Genomic DNA, 19,135 nt, shown 5'->3' on the forward strand with positions numbered 1-19,135 from the left:
ATTGAATGTATTTATCTTTACTCTGTAGTATAGTGTAATTGATAGGATTGTAAACTCTGGAATCAGATTTTGTGGGTTTAAATTTCAGCTCCACCACTTACTAGCTGTAACACCTTGGGGAAGCCACTCAGCCTTTCTGTGTCTCAATTCCATCATCTAAAAATTAGGGATATATTATTCATACCTTTTCAGGTTACAGGGGCAAGGGAATTACATGAGCTAAATGTATATAAATTACTTACAATGAATCTGGCACAGGGGCTCCTGGATGGCTCATTCAACTGAGTGTCTTACTCTTCATTTCAGCCAGGTCATGATTTCAGGGGTTGTGGGATCCAGCCCAGAGTCTGTGCTGGGCATACAGCTTGTTTGAGATATTCTCTCCCCAACTCTCCCTTCCCCTGCTTGCGTGCTCTCTCTATAATAAGTAAAATCTTAAAAAAAAAAGAAAAGAAAAAAAGAAAGAAAGAAAAAAGAAAAAACAACAAAAAAAAACCCCCAAATCTGACACATAGTAAGTGCCACTACTACTGTGTCATGAACTTCAAGTGATTATTTGAAATTGATTTTGGGAAGATACAATTTTATTCCCTTGAAAGCATATAATTCATAGTCTATATTTAGATAATCTTTGGTCATAGGCAAAATTAAACCATCAGAAGTAGCCTAAATTCGTATTAGGTATTTGCAATGCAGTGTAAAAGAATAAAATCTAAAAATTTATAATTTAGCTTGCAACAGTATTGGAGGGATGCCTTCTGGTTATTCCATTCCAGGGAGTCCCCATCCCCATTTCTGTGCTTCACAACCAGTTGTTAACACTATCTCTCTTCTACTGAGGTCAGCCTGGGAGCCTTTATAACTAGGATTTTTGCTTGGTCTTCTCCTCCTACTACTGTGTTCTACAAATAGTCCATAGCATTTCTTCATGTTTTTAAGATTGAGGAATAAGTTAGTACTGTGTATTCACATTTCACAACCACCACCTTTAATATTTCAAATTGTTATTTTGTCATAAAAATGGATAACTTGTTGATACTGTATAGTTTGTTTGACAGCAAGCATATTCAGATGTATTTTTTGTAACACTGTCCTGGAAAAAATAAAAGAAATTAGATGATCTGTCTGGATTCACTGCTTGAAGACTCCAGTTCAAATGTTGGTTTTCCCACTGTGTGATCCTAGTTAAATCATTTAATTTTCTAGGCCTTAGTTTTCTGATCTTAAAAAATACAAACCTTAACCAAATAATTTCTAAGAACTCTTCTAGCTCTAAAAGATTCTGTGACTCTGAATACAGTACCTTTTCAAGTAGGATAAAATTAAGTGATTTTATCTTTTAAAGTCTCAAATGATCCCTTAACATTAAACAAGTATTTCGCTTGCCAGCTATATTAGACATATATTAGACACACATTTGGTGTACATAGCCCTTATCCTTGAAGAACACATACAGATTTTATATTTGTATATGCATATGCACCCAAAACTGAAAAGTAGAATATCTCCAATGTTGCATTGTTTCCTTTATTGTTTCATTGTTTGGTTGCATTGTTTGATTTATTGAGATTATTATAAGTACATATGCTACAACATTTAATGCCACTAGGCTTTTTCTCTCAACATGTCTTAATATATTTAATGCCATTTAAAAATGTTTTTCCCACTGAATTACTATTCAAAGGTAAACAGTATGGTCTGCAAGTGAACTGTCTTATCACGTGTATAATATTTATGGTAATCTTTGCTCCCTTTTGCATTTGCTGTAGTCCGTGGATTTGTATTAATCTGATTGCGGTTTTTCTGTTTGTTTTGATTTTTAGAACTGAACAATATTTTGGGAGTCCAAGTGACATGGCTTCCACTGCAGAACACATCAGAGACAGGATGAAACTGGTTAGTCTCAAAAGGCAGCAGCTGAGACATCCCGAAATGATGACCACAGAGAGCTAATAGCTACCAGCTTCCCACAAATCTACAGTTCATAATCCCGCATGTTGTTGGCATACTACAGCATTAGCCGCAATACATTAAGATACATTTCACAGCCAGGATAAGCCTCATTTTTTTCCATTTTACATTTCTTTATACACATTAACACCTTGCAACTACAAGGCATCATTACTTAACTTGCTCTGAGACCATAGACTCCAAGTATCTTAAAAGAAGGAACTGTAAACATTGCACTGAAAACACTTGCTTTAAAGCTTTACCTGACCTGTCAATTTGTAGGTGAACAACTGATAATAAGCATTGAATGGTGCTAATAAGAGTTTAAGAATTCTCTATATAAAAAATGGTTGACCTTCCTCCCCAGGTGATGTAGTAAATTTAGACTATAGTTAAATTGTTATTAGTAGACAGTGGTGTACTCAAAGATTTTACTTTGTAATTCTTCTTCAAAATTGATTATTTTTATTGTGTCAGTATAAAGAAAACTTTCAGATCTTTGATATATTCATTAAAGGACATTTTCCTATTTGTATTGATAATGTATTAAAAGTTGTTTGTGCTTAATAAAAGGCTTCTTTTAAACATCTTATTTAATTTGGTGGTTATATCCTGTTTCCAAACATGAGTGCCTTATTTAAAAGGGCATTCTTAGGATTGTGAGGATGGTTTAATATTTGTTCTTTCATGTTGGTTGCATGTGTTTTAGCCAGGAAATTCATATGTAAGCATGTGTATATAATAAATAAGCATGTTTAATACTGAAAAATAATTGTGAAGAGCAATTTAGATCTTAACTTAAAAATAATGGAATACTATTTCTAATTGTTCTTCTCTTCAAGTTGAAAATATCCAAATTATTAACAACCCTAAAGATACTTTTGTCTTTGGGGAGGAGGGCTGGGGAAGAAGGCATACATAATTACTTAAGTATAATCCTGTATATCAGAGGAATCTTTCTGAATTGAATATGGCAATTATTAATAAAGTTTAATTTCTCATGATAGATGAAGCAAAATTCTGAAGCAGTCTAATAATAAAAATTGTACAATTCTTTTAGAGAGATAAAATTTATAAAATGTTAGTGCTTTTAAGTTTATATTAAGTTTAAATGGTAAAATACATATTTTTGTGTTCATTTTTTTTCAGAAAATGTTTTTGAAAAAGATTAAAAATAATTTTTTAGCTGTGATTAATATAGAATTATGCAAAGAATTGTATGCTGGTTCCTTTTTCATGTCCATAAAAATGTTCATGTATCCTCCAAAGCAAAAAACTCCCTCTCAGCCTATTGGTTTCTCCAGCCTTCTTCACTGCCAGACCTCTTGGAGAAATCCATATCATTCCCTCTGCATCCTTCTCACTCACTGTTCAACACCTTGCAGTCTGATTTTATACACTTCAGTGAAACTGTTCTCAGTGGACATGTAACTCTCAGTTACAGAATTGAATGATTGTTTCTTTCAGTCTGGATTACTTATCCTTCTCTGTCTCTAATATTTACACCATTGAGCAGCCTTTCCTAAATGGTGTCCCTTGAAGATGTCATCCTCTGCCATAACTTTGAGTGCAGTCACATAACTTCTACTTAAAGTGTATCTACTAAAATACACTCTCAGATTCTGTCTTCAGAAGGCTTCTGGAACGATCTCATCCTTAGATTTCTGTGTTATCCATGTTTTGTGTTCCATATCTGGTCCAAAATTTCAGACCCATACTTTCAACTACCTACTTGTCATTTCAGCCTAGAGAAGTCATCCTGTTTTTTCACTTTTGTTCTCTCTGAGCAATTTGGTTAATTTTTTTCTAATCAGCCATGCCAGAAAATCTGGGAGCGATGCCTAATTGCTCCCTTTTTTCTTATGCTCCCACTGCTTCTGAGAACATTCTAGAAATTCCTTCTATATTTGATATCCTCTCAGTCTTTTAGGACTTAACTTCTGAGTTCAAACTTTTGTGATTCTTCATTTCAGTCTTCATAATGGTGCTAAGCACATGCTACAATTGTTTATTGATGCCTTTGCCTCCTGCATCATAGTCTCTGTTGAGGGAAGGGATTTTGTGGGATTCTCCTCTTCCCAGGCTTTTGCTCATATGTAATAATTGCTCACTTCCTCTGTATGTGAATGGTCTGTTGTAGGCATTAGTAATAATCCCCTCTATATTGCAGTCTGAAGTGTGTTTTAAATATACTTCCTAAAATTATGACTGACTTATGAATTAAACAACTCATCAGGAAGTCATTTGGTATTTTAGATACTTATGTATTAAGTAATATAGATATTTAGTTACACTCAATATTCTACTGAATTTCAGAGTAGTAAGAATGTTTTTATTAAGACTTTGCTAGAAAGGAACTGCACTATAAGTAATGGGACTCTTGGTTTTATCATCAACTCGACTACTTACTGTCCAGTACGTTAATTTTTAATATGCCTTAAGCAATCCAGCCTACAGCAAGAGTAAAATGAGGCATCATCTGGAAATGTTATTTGTAATTTGAGGATTTCAGATGAAACCGAATATGCTTTTGACATAATACTGTTGCTCTTCATTTGTAAATTAGCTGCTACTTTCTATATGTATATCTGTATGTATACATACAATGATGATTAAAAACCCAACAGTGTCCTAATGTGGTTTTTTTTTTTCATAGCGTTACTTAGAGTACATGTGAAGGAAGTGACAGAAGTCTGTTTGAAAGCATGAGTTCTTTGTTCATCGTGAATTAATGTTGGCCCACAAATGGAGAAAGAACCATCATTTGTATATGCCATTGTTGGTATATGCCACAACTTTCCACATTACTTTGGCTCATCTCAGGGAATTCTTGGAAGTGTTAATTGGGCTAGTTTTGTTTTGTTTTTTGTTTGTTCTGGTTTGGGGGATTTTTTTTTTCTCTTGCCTACTTACTATATATTTGCTCCTCTATAAGCTCAGTACATAACAGTTTTGACATCTGTTCTTCACACGTCTCACCCAGCAGAGCTAAGATGTAAAGATGGTAACTTTATTTCAGATAAAATTAACTTCATTACCAGTCCTTATTGGTGAACTTATTCTGCTAAGGTGACTCATTGATGATGGTGATGAAACTGCTCAGCCTGTCCAGCCAGGATGTTGATGGCAGGTCTAGGCTTCATTACTGTGTGGAAGATTGAATACTACTATCACTTTGTAGGCATTTAAATTGGCCAGTGCTCCCGAGTGTTAACTAGTATTAATGTGTTGTTTCATTACCTGTCAGTTGAAATATGGGGTGTGCTATTTAGTTTGTTGTTACTGTTGGTGGCATACACTTAAGGTGAACATGACGATTACATTCTGATAGTGGTGAGCTAACCATACTCTCTGTTGTAAACCTGTTGTAACCAACAGCACGACTGTGAGATTAGCTGAATGGAACTCACTGTATAGTCTACAGTCAGAGAACTCAGAATTCTCTACTGCATTGTAATGTTCTTTGCCAGAGAGATTGGATATTGCTGTGTACTCTTCCTATCCTGTGGTTCCTAAGAACTAAACATGCTCTGGTTGTGAAAGTCCTCCACATCTTGAGTTTACTGAAAATGGCATGGGAAACTAACATAAGTATCATCAGTGACAAGAGTTATATGGTTGAGGTATCTTTGGTTAAACCCCCAAAGGAAGAATTCCCTAATTAAGGAGATAGCCTGGAACATACCTAGCCAATTAACCCAATTAGTAGACTTAGCACTGTTAACTTTCGGTTCTGAAAATAAAAATCTTCAGTTAGAGGTGGAACTATACTTCTGCTGTGGAGGGCAACAAATACCTTGATAAGGCAAAATTAAGTATTGATTTAACATCTGACATTACACAGCTTTAGTATGTGCTATGGAAACATCTATGTTTAGCTAAGAAGCATAAGTAATGGCAAACATATTAAAGATCATAAAAAAGCCAAAGTAAGAACTGTAGTGAATATAAATGGAATGAGTTTGGAGTTTGAATATCTGGCTCAAAATCTGGCTTGGCCATTTACTGACCCTTATAAAAATGGCTAAACTTCTCTGGGTCTGTAAATATAATCATATTAAAAAATAGGTTGAAAACTACAATATTAGGGGCGCCTGGGTGGCTCAGTGGGTTAAAGCCTCTGCTTTCGGCTCGGGTCATGATCCCGGGGTCCTGGGATCGAGCCCCACATCGGGCTCTGCTCAATAGGGAGCCTGCTTCCTCCTCTCTCTCTGCCTGCCTCTCTGCCTACTTGTGATCTCTGTCTGTCAAATAAATAAATAAATCTTTTAAAAAAAAAAAAAAAAAAAAAAAAAAAAAAAAGAAAACTACAATATTATCCAAAGTGGAAGGAATTATTAATATAATTATCTTCTCAGAATAGAAAATAGAGCGTCTTTAATGTTGCTCTTTTCTCTGATGATGAGCATGGGGTCATGAGGGAAATGGCACTATGCTCACCTCTCTGAGTTCCATTTCCCTTGCATTCAGAATTACGTACTGGAAATACTAAGGGTGGAGTCGATGAGCTCATCAGTAAGAAACAAGACTTAAATCTGACAGATTTAACTCTTTTATGGCAGGATGATAGACCAGCGAAATAGAAGACAAGTGAGGAGAATCATCTACTTTGAGGGTGACAGGACATGACACAGTGGCATTAATAAATAAGTAAGTAAAAATCATACTCAGAGTGGATTTCAGAGAGTCAGCACCAGCCGGTGGAAACAACAAAAGCACAAAGCTGTTAAAAGTATCCTAATAATCAACAAGCATGACTTGAGACCACCATTAGTACTGTTACGGTTAGAAAAGAGCAATCTTGATAAATTTGAGCCGTGTTAATGAAAAAGACTAGTCCTGTCATTGACTGCTAGAACTAGGGATGCTCCATGAAATAGCATAAATGCAGGGGAAGGTTTTAAGACTAAAAAGATTCGTAGATATGATCCTGAATAACATGACTGCAGTATTTTAAAGCAAACTTGAAAGCTTGACAGCACTAGTCCATGTGTTTCAAGAAAAGCAGAGCCTGGACTAGAACATGAAGCACTTAGAGAACCAAGATTATTTGGTTATTTTTGTTAGAGAACCCTTGGGGGGGGGGGGTGGTGTGTGTGTGTGTGTGTGTGTGTGTGTGTGTGTGTGTGTGTATTCCTTATACAGTTCTATAGAAATTCTTAGCAAACACCTAAAGATAGCTAGCAGCCACTAAATAATAAGCACAGTATTGTTAATGGGTTTTAAGTCAGGCATGTGGAAAACTACTTCTGACAAAAGGCTAATGAAGTCTGAAGCCAGTCTTAGTGACTCTAAAGGTGTCGCCTTAGAAATATTTATAAGTTATATGCCATCACTTCAGGGCATCCCCAAATGAGTCCCTCCTTTGAGAGACAGGATAATTCAGATGTCCTTCCACTCAAAACATAGGGGCCTGTCTGTATGATCAAACCTTACACTGTGTTTTGGGTCTACACATCTTTTATTATAGTTGCCATAGTTCTTTTTTAGTTTAGAAGTCGGGTAAAAATTTCTGAGCTTGATTTTTCTCTTAAGAATGTTTCTTCACCTTAACTCTTACATTAGTCTACACAGCCAACAAATTTATTGAGAATAAATGACATATATATATATATATCAAAATGTAACTGATAGTTTTGAGCCAGTATAGATTTGAGAGCTGACTTGTCACCTCACACTCAGGAATATCTAAAACAAGCTCTTAAATTTCTACGTTAACACTGATTGGAAGAATTTGATGATTATCTTGCCATGAGATCAATAATGTAATTCTCAGTGGCATTACTTGGTAAGTGTTGCACCGTGGAATTTTTCTTCCAACATTTTATGAAATCTTGCAAACATACAAAATTAAAATTTTACAGTGTATCAGCCACCCGGACACTAGTTAGCATTAACTATGCTTGCATTATCATCTCCATCCTACAGTTCATCCAAGTGCAGGCATCTTCACTCTTCCTACTAATAACTTCAGCATACATATCATTAACTCTAGAGCTCAGTATGTGCTTAACCACTTTTTTTTTTTTATGTAAAATTAGCATACAATGAAGTGCATAAATCTTAAGTGCGCATCTCTTAGTTTTGGACAATGTATACAGTGCTATAAAAATATATAATCAGAAAATTCCCCTCTGATCCTTTCTAGTCAATCCTTGACCCCACTCCACCCTCCCAAAGGCAACCACTGTTCTTTTGTCTACCACGAATCAAATTTCTCTCTTCTAGACCTTTATGTAAATAGGGCCACACAGCATGTACTCTTTCTAGAAGCCTCTTCCCTTGCCATGGTTTGAAAATATATCCACATTGTTAGTTGTTTCAGTAGTTCATTACTTTTTATTGCTGAGTAGTATTCCATTGTATGACTATATTGCAATTTATCCATTTTTCTATTTATGAATACCTGGGCTGTTTCCAGCATTAGTAGTTATAAATAAAGCTGCTATGATTATTCTTAATGTAAGTCTTATGTAAAGATAAGCTTTTGTTTCTCTTGGGTGAGTACCTAGGATTAGAGTTTCTGTGTCATAGGGTAGTTTTAAAAGAAACGGCTATACTTTTCCCAATGTGGTTATACTGTGTCCTGGATTTTCACTATATTTTGGATGTGTAGAAAGGTGTAAACTATTTTTATGATTCATATTTGAAATATTAGAAGTGGGTTTGTGATAGAAATGGCATTAACGCTTGGCAGTTGGTGTTCTTTGAGGAAAGAAATACCTGTCTGCCCTAAACAGCACCCAACAGGTTCCTATACCTGAAATTTTAGCATTAGTTTCACTTCTTGAAGGATTAAAGCATTTCCCAAGCATGGTGATATCTTAGCTAGAAGAAACAGCACTGGTTTATCTTACTAACTTGCCACCCGTTTTCAGTAGGTGAAGGAAGACCAATTAAACAAAAGATTACTTCTGTTCAATTGAGGTAGAAGGGGTAGTGAAAAATGTGTGCTACTAGTCTGTCCTGAGTACAGCAATGTGAGAGAGCGCCATCTGGATGGGAAAGGCCCCTAACTAGTGGTCAAGAAACCAGAAAACGGGGTGGGAAGAATTCTACCTCACAGTTGTGATAGAGGATAGCTATGTTTTTGCAGGACATTTTAGCCTTTACAAATCACATTTCCTGTGTTGTCTTTTTGTTTAGTACCACCTAGTTATAGTTATTTCACACCCCAGTGACTTTCTTATTCACTGTGTTTTACCCTTCCTGCCTGTTATATTACATACAGCAATTACTTGTATAAGCCTGTGAAATTATGATCATATGTATGTTTCTAATGCTTATGTTCAAAGATACTTATGTATGGTTCATCCAATCTTTCCTATTCAATTTTTAAGGGCTGGGATATTTGGCCTCTATTGTAAATCCCTATAATGTTCCACACATTGTAAATGCAATAAAGATGTTAAAAACTATTAATAATGGCAGTATATTTTGATATGTATTTCATTGATATGTTATCACTTTGGACAATAATTTTGGTTTCTGTTAATAAAGATCGTTCATAAAATCTAGGGAGAATTCATTCATATTGGTTTCTATAACATAATCTGATGAGTTCTGTATTTTTGAATCTATTTGAATTATGTTCTCTAAAGCTTTAAATTTATTCTAACATTGTTTTCTAAAATGATTAAAGCAAAATGTGACCTCTTTATTCTGAAATCTGGAGTCATAGAAGACAGAGGCTAAATACCCCTTCCCTTGTGCTTCTCATTCTCTGTCAACAGCCCCTCATCTCACCCACAGGTTTGGCACAGAAATTCAGGGTTTTCTTTAAATCTTACATTGTGTGAAATTGTTAGGTTCTTACCACAATAGGTAGTGGTTAAATTCCTCTTTTCCCTACCTAGAAGCTGATTATTAAGACTTAAAAGGTGAATATGTATTTGGACTGGGGAAAGCATATTGGAACAAATTTATCTATATTTAAAATAAAAAAATTAATCATACTATGCTATAAATAATATCAGCTCCAGAATGGCTGCCAGGAATTTAGAATTGGAAATTGCCAAAGTTTGGAAATTGGTGAGCCTTATATCTTGTCCAATGAAGTTAAGTACATTTGGGTGACAGTTCAACATAAGATCAAAATATGTATATAAAAAAGAATGTACCTTTATTTTTAATAGATATTTTCATTTTACTAGTTGCACTTTTCACCCACATCTTTAGATTTCCCATTAGAGACTTAGTGTATCCACAAAGCTATTCCATATAATGTTTAAAGTCTACCCAAAAGTATTCTGATAATCATAAACCCTTTTTTGAAAATATATATATATTTGACACAGGGAGAACAAGCAGGGAGAGTAGCAGAGGGAGAAGCAGGCTCTCCACTATGCAGGGAGCCTGATACCGGGCTCAGTCTCAAAACTTGGGATCATGACACGAACTGAAGCCCTACGCTTAACTAGTTGAGCCGCCCAGGTGCCCCCATAATCATAAACTCTTATGTGAAAATCAATATGTGCACAAGAAATTCCCCAGTTTTTGCCAGGTCCAGAAGGAAAAGAATTAACCTTGATATAGGAGACAAAAGGCATCTAACAACAACAACAACAACAAAAAAGTGGAAAAACTGGAAAAGAAGTGAACAATAAGCATAAAAGCTCATTTGTGACCATTATTAAATAAAATGTAGTGGTTAACAAGTCATACTCCCTTATTAAATAGCCTCGCACTACAACACGTCATAGGGAGTTTATCTTCCACTTTACTTTGATTATTTAACAAAAAGGGTCTAGTCTTGAAAAGATTTAGTTTTCAATGTTTATAAGAACAAAAATTTGAAAATAACCCAAATGTTTTAAAAAGATATTCTGTAAGAATACTATACCATTGAAAATGTTATAGAACTTTATTTATTGAAGTTGGTAGAAGTCTACTAAAAAGATATTCATGATGCATTGTTGAGTGAAAAAACGTTTTCAAAACCATAGGAATAGTATGACCCATTTTTAAAGATAAAAATAGCTATTTGCAGAACTTTAGTAAGTTACCTTTGAGATAGAGAATTAATAGATCATTGTAATTTTCTTATGTTTATTTTCTAAATTTTCTATTAAAATCAGTGTTCTAAAAACACTTGTAAGTATAAAATGCTTACCAAGTATATTCTTATCCTGAAATACCTGTTGCAACAAGAATTCTCAAGGTGAAATAATATATAAGAAAATCTGGGGCAATACAATTTTAAAAGTATAAATCAATGTACCTTTTTTATTTTTAAACTGTTATAGAAAGTAAATCTCAATTGAAGTCATAAGTGTCTGAAATATGGAGACTATAACATCATGGTTTAAATACCTCATGAAAACAATGTGCACTGAAATTTGCTAATATCCCTCTCTTCAGGTCTATTTCAAGCATTATTTTGTGTAGGACAAAACTGCACTTTAAGAGTGGAGAAGCAAAGAAGATACTCTTAATGGATAGTTCAGTTATAAATCCTTTGTTACCAGTTGGTGCTAATGAAGCCATGCCTGTTTGCAAAGGTTAATTCCCTCAGTCCCAGGATGAGGGTTCCTCCAAACCCCTGAAGATAAGTAATCTTGCCAATGTCTGTTCTTAGTAAAAATGAAGACTGGGAGACAACATGAATGAGTCCATAGCAACACCTAGCATTCTGTCTTTCTATCCAATTTATTGTATCTACAACACTCTCTGAATTAGACTATTAGCTCTACCAGTTGTCTACATAGTTGCAGCTATACGGAAGTGCTGTATTGATGGCAGGACCAGGCTTTCTTAGACTCTTATGCTAGGACTGGGAACAAATTTTCCCATCAAAAACAATGATTAAAATGCAATTTGATCCGCTTTAGTTACTTGTGGGTTAAGCAAGCTACTCTGTAGGGTGACCTAGACATATAGTTAGTATTAATAATATTACTGTATGTTGCAAGTTGTAAACAATTGACTTACCTACCAATAGATTTTTAGAACCTATTTCATTCAGTAGTTGGAAACTGCTTTTGTTTTTATTTTTGTTTTTAAGATTTTATTTATTTATTTGAGAGAGAGAGAGAGAGAGCAAGGGGAAGAGCAGAGACAAGACTCCACACCAAGCAGAGAGCCTTACATGGGGCTCAATCTCATGACCCTGAGATCATAACCTGAGCTTAAATCAAAAGTCCAGCACTTAACCAACTGAGCCACCCAGGCACCCAGGCATCCACATTTGTCCTAAAAAAATGTTTAGAGCTGGTAAACCAGAGATATCTCTTTGGTGCTTAGGACATGAACATAGATTTAACTTCAAGGGAGGAACATAGTTACGTTGTAGACATGTAGTTTGAACTAAAATATGTGTTCTAGATCAGTAATTATTAAATCTGACTATGCCCATAAATTAACTGGAGATGTTATTAAAGTGCAAATTCTGATTCAGTAAGTTGGGTAGGAAGTGAGGTTCTGCATTTCCAATAAGTTTCCAGATGTTGATGCTAACACCAGTCTATAGACCACTTTGGATTGCAAGATTCTAAGATATCTTTTATAAAAAATTTAGTATATGAACCTTTCAAAGTCATTATCTGATCATCTTTCAAATTATCTGATTTCTGTAATTTAAATAAAATAATGCAGTGGTGGCATTTTGGGAAATACGTTACATACCTCAGGGGCCACAGAAACCAAATATATTTATGAAATTAACAGGTTCAGGAATATAAGCACATTCCATATGTGGTTAAAGTTTAGTAAACTCAGAACAGTGAAGCCTGAACTGAAATTTCCACTATCTCATGACTGAGTGATGATTGTGGTCCACTGTGCTTTTTGCTTTATTATTTAAATTATGTTTCTGGGAGGCTCAGTCATTTAAACATCTGATTCTTGATTTTGACTCAGCCCATGATCCCAGGGTTGTGAGACTGAGCCCAATGTCAGATTCTATACTGGACGTGGAGCCTTCTTAAGATTCTCTCCCTCTCCCTCTGCCTCTCTCTCTCTCTCCCTCTTTCAAAAAAAAAATTCTTTTTAAACTTCAGAAAGAAGTACAGCTATTGTTTTTAAAAGTACCCTAGTAAATAGAGAAAAATGCATAAAGCAAAAACTGTCCATAATTCATCAACACAGAAAATATAGTTAATATTTGATGCATTTCATTTGTATTTTACCTAACAAGATTATCTTAATATTCAACTTTATTTCCCAATTTTTATGGTCATTGTATCGTAAAATTTTCCCTTTATTAAATATTTTTTTTCTTTAGTGTAAGCCAGTGACTGTGTTAATATTCAATATGTAGATATCATAATTTAACTATTAGGCAAAACATTTCATTCAATTCCTTCTTTTTGGTCTTTCCTAATGCTGTGATAAGCAATGCTAATATGAACATCTTTGTACTTAATTGTGACAGCATCTGTTCTTAAGATTGATTGCTGAAGTAGGAAATATTAGATTGGAATTTATCCACATTTTAAGGCTTTTGATAGATATAACTGAATTGCTTTCCAGAAGCTTAGGTATATTTCCCCTCTACCTCCACGACCCCCCACTCTGCCTCTTAAACTCCTCATATCGAAGAGATCATATGATAATTGTCTTTCTCTGATTGACTTATTTCACTTAGCATGATACCCTCTAGTTCCATCCATGTCGTTGTAAATGGCAAGATTTTGTTTTTCTGATGACTGCATAGTGCTCCAGTGTGTGTGTGTGTGTGTGTGTGTGTGTGTGTGTGTGTGTGTGTGTATACCACATCTTCTTTATCCATTCATCTGTTGGACATATAGTTTCGTTCCATACATTGGCTACTGTGGACATTGCTGCTATAAACATTCAGGTCCACATGCCTGTTTTGATCACCACATTTGCATCTTTAGGGTAAATACCCAGGAGTGTGTTTGCTGGGTCTAGGGTAGCTCTATTTTCAAATTTTTGAGGAACCTCCATACTCTTCTCCAGAGTGGCTGCACCAGCTTACATTCCCACCAATAGTGTAGGAGGTCTCTCCTTACTCTGCATCCTTGCCAACATCTGTCATTTCCTGATTTGTTAATTTTAGCTATTTTGACTGGTGTGAAGTGGTATCTCATGTGGCTTTGATTTGTATTTCCCTGATGCCAGTGATGTTGAGTACTTATGTCTGTTGGCCATCTGGGTGTCTTCTTTACAGAAATGTCTGTTCATGTCCTCTGCCCATTTCTTGATTGGATTATTTGTTCTTTGGGCATTGAGTTTGGTAAGTTCTTTATAGATTTTGGATAATAGCCATTTATCTGATAGGTCATTTGCAAATATCTTCTCCCATTCCTGTCAGTTGTCTTTTGGTTTTTTGATGTTTCCTTTGCTGTGCAAAAGCTTTAGATTTTGACGAAGTCCCAATAGTTCATTTTTGCCCTTGCTTCCCTTGCCTTTGGTGATGTTTCTAGGAAGAAGTTGCTGTGGGTGAGGTCAAAGAGGTTGCTGCCTGTGTTCTCCTCAAGCATTTTGATGGATTCCTGTCTCACGTTAAGATCTTTCATCCATTTTGAGTCTATTTTTGTGTGTGGTGTAAGGAAATGGTCCAGTTTCATTCTTCTGCATGTGAATGTCCAGTTTTCCCAACACAATTTTTTGAAGAGACTGCCTTTTTTCCATTGGACATTCTTTCCTGCTTTGTCGAAGATTAGTTGACCATAGAGTTGAGGTTCTATTTCTGGGCTCTCTATTCTGTTCCATTGATCTATGTACCTGTTTTTATGCCAATGCCATGCTGTCTTCATGATGACAGCTTTGTAATAGAGCTTGAAGTCTGGAATTGTGATGCCACCAACTTTGACTTTCTCTTACAACATTCCTCTGGCTATTTGAGGTCTTTTCTGGTTCCATATAAATTTTAGGATTATTTGTTCCATTTCTTTGAAAAAATTGATGGTATTTTGATATGGATTGCATTAAATGTGTAGATTGCTTTAGGTAGCATAGACATTTTCACAATGTTTTTTCTTCCAATCCATGAGCATGGAACATTTTCCCATTTCTTTGTGTTTTCGTCCATTTCTTTCATGAGTATTTATAGTTTCTGAGTACAGATTCTTTGCCTCTTTCGTTAGGTTTATTCCTAGGTATCTTATGGTTTGGGGTGCAATTGTAAGTGGGATGGACTCCATAAGTTCTCTTTCTTCCGTCTTGCTGTTGGTGCATAGAAACACAACTGATTTCTGGGCATTGATTTTATATCCTGACACATTTTATATTCCTGTATGAGTTCTAGCAGTTTTGGAGTGGAGTCTTAGGGGTTTTTCATGTAAAGTATCAGATCATCTGCAAAGAATGAAAGTTTGACTTCTTCTTTGCCAATTCAGATGCTTTTATTTCTTTTTGTTGTCTGGTTGCTGAGGCTAGGCTTGTATGGCTATATGCTTTCCTCTCAGGACTGCCTTTGTTGTGTTCCAAAGATTTTGAACAGTTGTGTTTTCATTTTCATTTGTTTCCATGAATTTTCTTAATTCTTTAATTTCCTGATTGATTCATTCATTCTTTAGTAGGATGCTCTTTAGTCTCCATGTATTTGAGTTCTTTCCAACTTTCCTCCTGTGGTTGAGTTCTAGTTTCAGACCATGGTGGTCTGAAAACATGCAGGGAAAGATCCCAATCTTTTGGTACTAGTTGAGACCTGATTTGTGACCCAGGATGTGATCTGTTCTGGAGAACGGAAATGTGCACTAGAGAAGAATGTGTATTCTTTGTTTTGGGATGCAATGTTCTAAATATATCTTGACGTCCATCTGGTCCAGTGTGTCATTAATGCCTTTATTTCTTTGTTGATCTTTTGCTTAGATGATCTGCCCATGTCAGTGAGGGGGTGATAAAATCCCCTACTATTATTGTATTATTGGTGATCTGTTTCTTTGATTTTTTTGTTATTAATTGGTTTATATAGTTGGCTGCTCACATGTTACGGGCATAGATATTTAAAATGATTAGATCTTCTTGTTAGACAGACCCTTTAAGTATGATATAGTGTCCTTCCTCATATCTTATTATAGTCGTTGGCTTAAAATCTAATTTATCTGATGTAAGGATTACCACCCCAGCCTTCTTTTGATGTCCATTAGCATGGTAAATTGTTTTCCACTCCCTCACTTTAAATCTGGATGTGTCCTTGGGACTACAATGAGTTTCTTGTAGATAGCATATTGATGGGCCTTGTTTTTTTAATCCATTTTGATACCTGTGTCTTTTGATTGAGGTATTTAGCCCATTTACATTCAGGATTAACTATTGAAAGATATCAATTTAGTGCCATTGTATTGCCTGTAAGGTGCCTGTTACTGAATATTGCCTCTCTTCCTTTCTGGTCTGTTGCTTTTAGACTCTCTCTTTGCTTAGAAGACCACTTTCAATATTTCCTGTAGGGCTGGTTTGGTGTTTGCAAATTCTTTTAGTTTTTGTTTGTCCTAGAAGCTTTTTTTTTTTTTAATTTATTTTTTATTTATTTTCAGCATAACAGTATTCATTATTTTTGCACCACACCCAGTGCTCCATGAAATCCATGTCCTCTGTAATACCCACCACCTGGTACCCCAACCTCCCACCCCCCACCACTTCAAAACCCTCAGATTGTTTTTCAGAGTCCATAGTCTCTCATGGTTCACCTCCCCTTCCAATTTCCCTCAACTCCCTTCTCCTCTCTAACTCCCCATGTCCTCCATGCTATTTGTTATGCTCCACAAATAAGTGAAACCATATGATAATTGACTCTCTCTGCTTGACTTATTTCACTCAGCATAATCTCTTCCAGTCCCGTCCATGTTGCTACAAAAGTTGGGTGTTCGTCCTTTCTGATGGAGGCATAATACTCCATAGTGTATATGGACCACATCTTCCTTATCCATTCGTCTGTTGAAGGGCATCTTGGTTCTTTCCACAGTTCAGCGACCGTGGCCATTGCTGCTATAAACATTGGGGTACAGATGGCCCTTCTTTTCACGACATCTGTATCTTTGGGGTAAATACCCAGTAGTGCAATTGCAGGGTCATAGGGAAGCTCTATTTTTAATTTCTTGAGGAAACTCCACACTGTTCTCCAAGGAGGCTGCACCAACTTGCATTCCCACCAACAGTTTAAGAGGGTTCCCCTTTCTCCACATCCCCTCCAACACATGTTGTTTCCTGTCTTGCTAATTTTGGCCATTCTAACTGGTGTAAGGTGATATCTCAATGTGGTTTTAATTTGAATCTGCCTGAGGGCTAGTGATGATGAACATTTTTTCATGTGTCTGATAGCCATTTGTATGTCTTCATGGGAGAAGTGTCTGTTCAAATCTTCTGCCCATTTTTTGATATGATTATCTGTTTTGTGTGTGTTGAGTTTGAGAAGTTCTTTATAGATCCTGGATATCAACCTTTTGTCTGTACTGTCATTTGCAAATATCTTCTCCCATTCCGTGGGTTGCCTCTTTGTTTTCTTGACTGTTTCCTTTGCTGTGCAGAAGCTTTTGATTTTGATGAAGTCCCAAAAGTTTATTTTTGCTTTTGTTTCCTTTGCCTTTGGCAACATATCTTGAAAGAAGTTGCTGTGACTGATATCAAAGAGATTACTGCCTATGTTCTCCTCTAGGATTCTGATGGATTCTTGTCTCACGTTGAGGTCTTTTATCCATTTTGAGTTTATCTTTGTGTATGGTGTAAAAGAATGGTTGAGTTTCATTCTTCTACATATAGCTGTCCAGTTTTCCCAGCACCATTTATTGAAGAGACTGTCCTTTTTCCACTGTATATTTTTTCCCATTTTGTCAAAGATTATTAGCCCATAGAGTTGAGGGTCCATATCTGGGCTCTCTACTCTGTTCCACTGGTCTATGTGTCTATTTTTATGCCAGTACCATGCTGTCTTGGTGATCACAGCTTTGTAGTAAATCTTGAAATCAGGTAGCGTGATGCCCCCTGTTTTATTTTTGTTTTTAAATATTTCTTTAGCGATTCGGGGTCTCTTCTGATTCCATACAAATTTTTGGATTATTTGCTCCAGCTATTTGAAAAATACCAGTGGAATTTTGATCGGAATGGCATTAAAAGTATAGATTGCTCTAGGCAGTATAGACATTTTAACAATGTTTATTCTTCCGATCCAAGAGCATGGAATGGTCTTCCATCTTTTTGTGTCTTCTTCAATTTCTTTCATGAGTGTCCTGTAGTTCCTCGAATACAGATCCTTACCTCTTTGGTTAGGTTTATTCCCAGGTATCTTATGGTTCTTGGTGCTATAGTAAGTGGAATCGATTCTCTAATTTCCCTTTCTGTATTTTCATTGTTAGTGTATAAGAAGGCCACTGATTTCTGTACATTCACTTTGTATCCTGCTACGTTGCTGAATTGCTGTATGAGTTCTAGTAGTTTGGGGGTGGAGTCTTTTGGGTTTTCCACATAAAGAATCATGTCATCTGCAAAGAGAGAGAGTTTGACTTCTTCACTGCCAATTTGGATACCTTTTATTTCTCTTTGTTGTCTGATTGCTGTTGCTAGGACTTCTAATATTATGTTGAACAAGAGTGGTGAGAGTGGGCATCCTTGTCGTGTTCCTGAATGGGAAGGCTGCAAGCTTTTTCCCGTTGAGGATGATATTTGCTTTGGGTCTTTCATAGATAGATTTGATGAATTTCAGGAATGTTCCCTCTATCCCTATACTTTGAAGTGTTTTAATCAGGAATGGATGCTGGATTTTGTCAAATGCTTTTTCTGCATCAATTGAGAGGACCATGTGGTTCTTTTCTCTTCTCATATTAATTTGTTCTATCACATTGATTGATTTGCGAATGTTGAACCATCCTTGGAGCCCAGGGATGAATCCCACCTAGTCATGGTAGATAATCTTCTTAATGTGCTGTTGGATCCTGTTTGCTAGGATCTTGTTGAGAATCAGCATCCATATTCATCAATGATATTGGTCTAAAATTCTCCTTTTTGATAGGGTCTTTGCCTGGTTTGGGGATCAGGGTAATGCTGGCTTCATAGAAAGAGTCTGGAAGTTTTCCTTCTGCTTCAATTTTTTGAAACATTTCAGGAGAATAGGTGTTATTTCTTCTTTGAAAGTTTGGTAGAATTCCCCAGGGAATCCGTCAGGTCCTGGGCTCTTGTTTTTTGGGAGGTTTTTGATCACTGCTTCAATCTCGTTACTAGATATCGGTCTATTCAGGTTGTCAATTTCTTCCTGATTCAATTTTGGGAGTTTATAGTTTTCCAGGAA

General features: G+C 35.9%; 1 protein-coding gene across 8 annotated transcripts in view; it reads left to right on the forward strand.

Moving 5' to 3' along the window:
* Positions 1-19,135, forward strand: part of SESTD1 (SEC14 and spectrin domain containing 1) — a 159,617-nt gene that overhangs the window by 134,309 nt on the left and 6,173 nt on the right. For 6 of the 8 annotated variants that reach the window (XM_059166903.1, XM_059166902.1, XM_059166896.1 and 3 more), the window contains one exon: positions 1,824-4,574. In XM_059166903.1, the coding sequence (XP_059022886.1) occupies positions 1,824-1,953 (130 nt within the window). In that variant the 3' untranslated portion in view covers positions 1,954-4,574. Of the gene's footprint in view, positions 1-1,823; positions 4,575-4,606; positions 6,032-19,135 lie in introns of those variants that run through there. The other 2 variants (XM_059166900.1, XM_059166901.1) reach the window with 2 other exon arrangements.

This window comes from Mustela lutreola, chromosome 3 (assembly GCF_030435805.1).
Source record: "Mustela lutreola isolate mMusLut2 chromosome 3, mMusLut2.pri, whole genome shotgun sequence".
NCBI classification, from domain to species: domain Eukaryota; kingdom Metazoa; phylum Chordata; class Mammalia; order Carnivora; family Mustelidae; genus Mustela; species Mustela lutreola.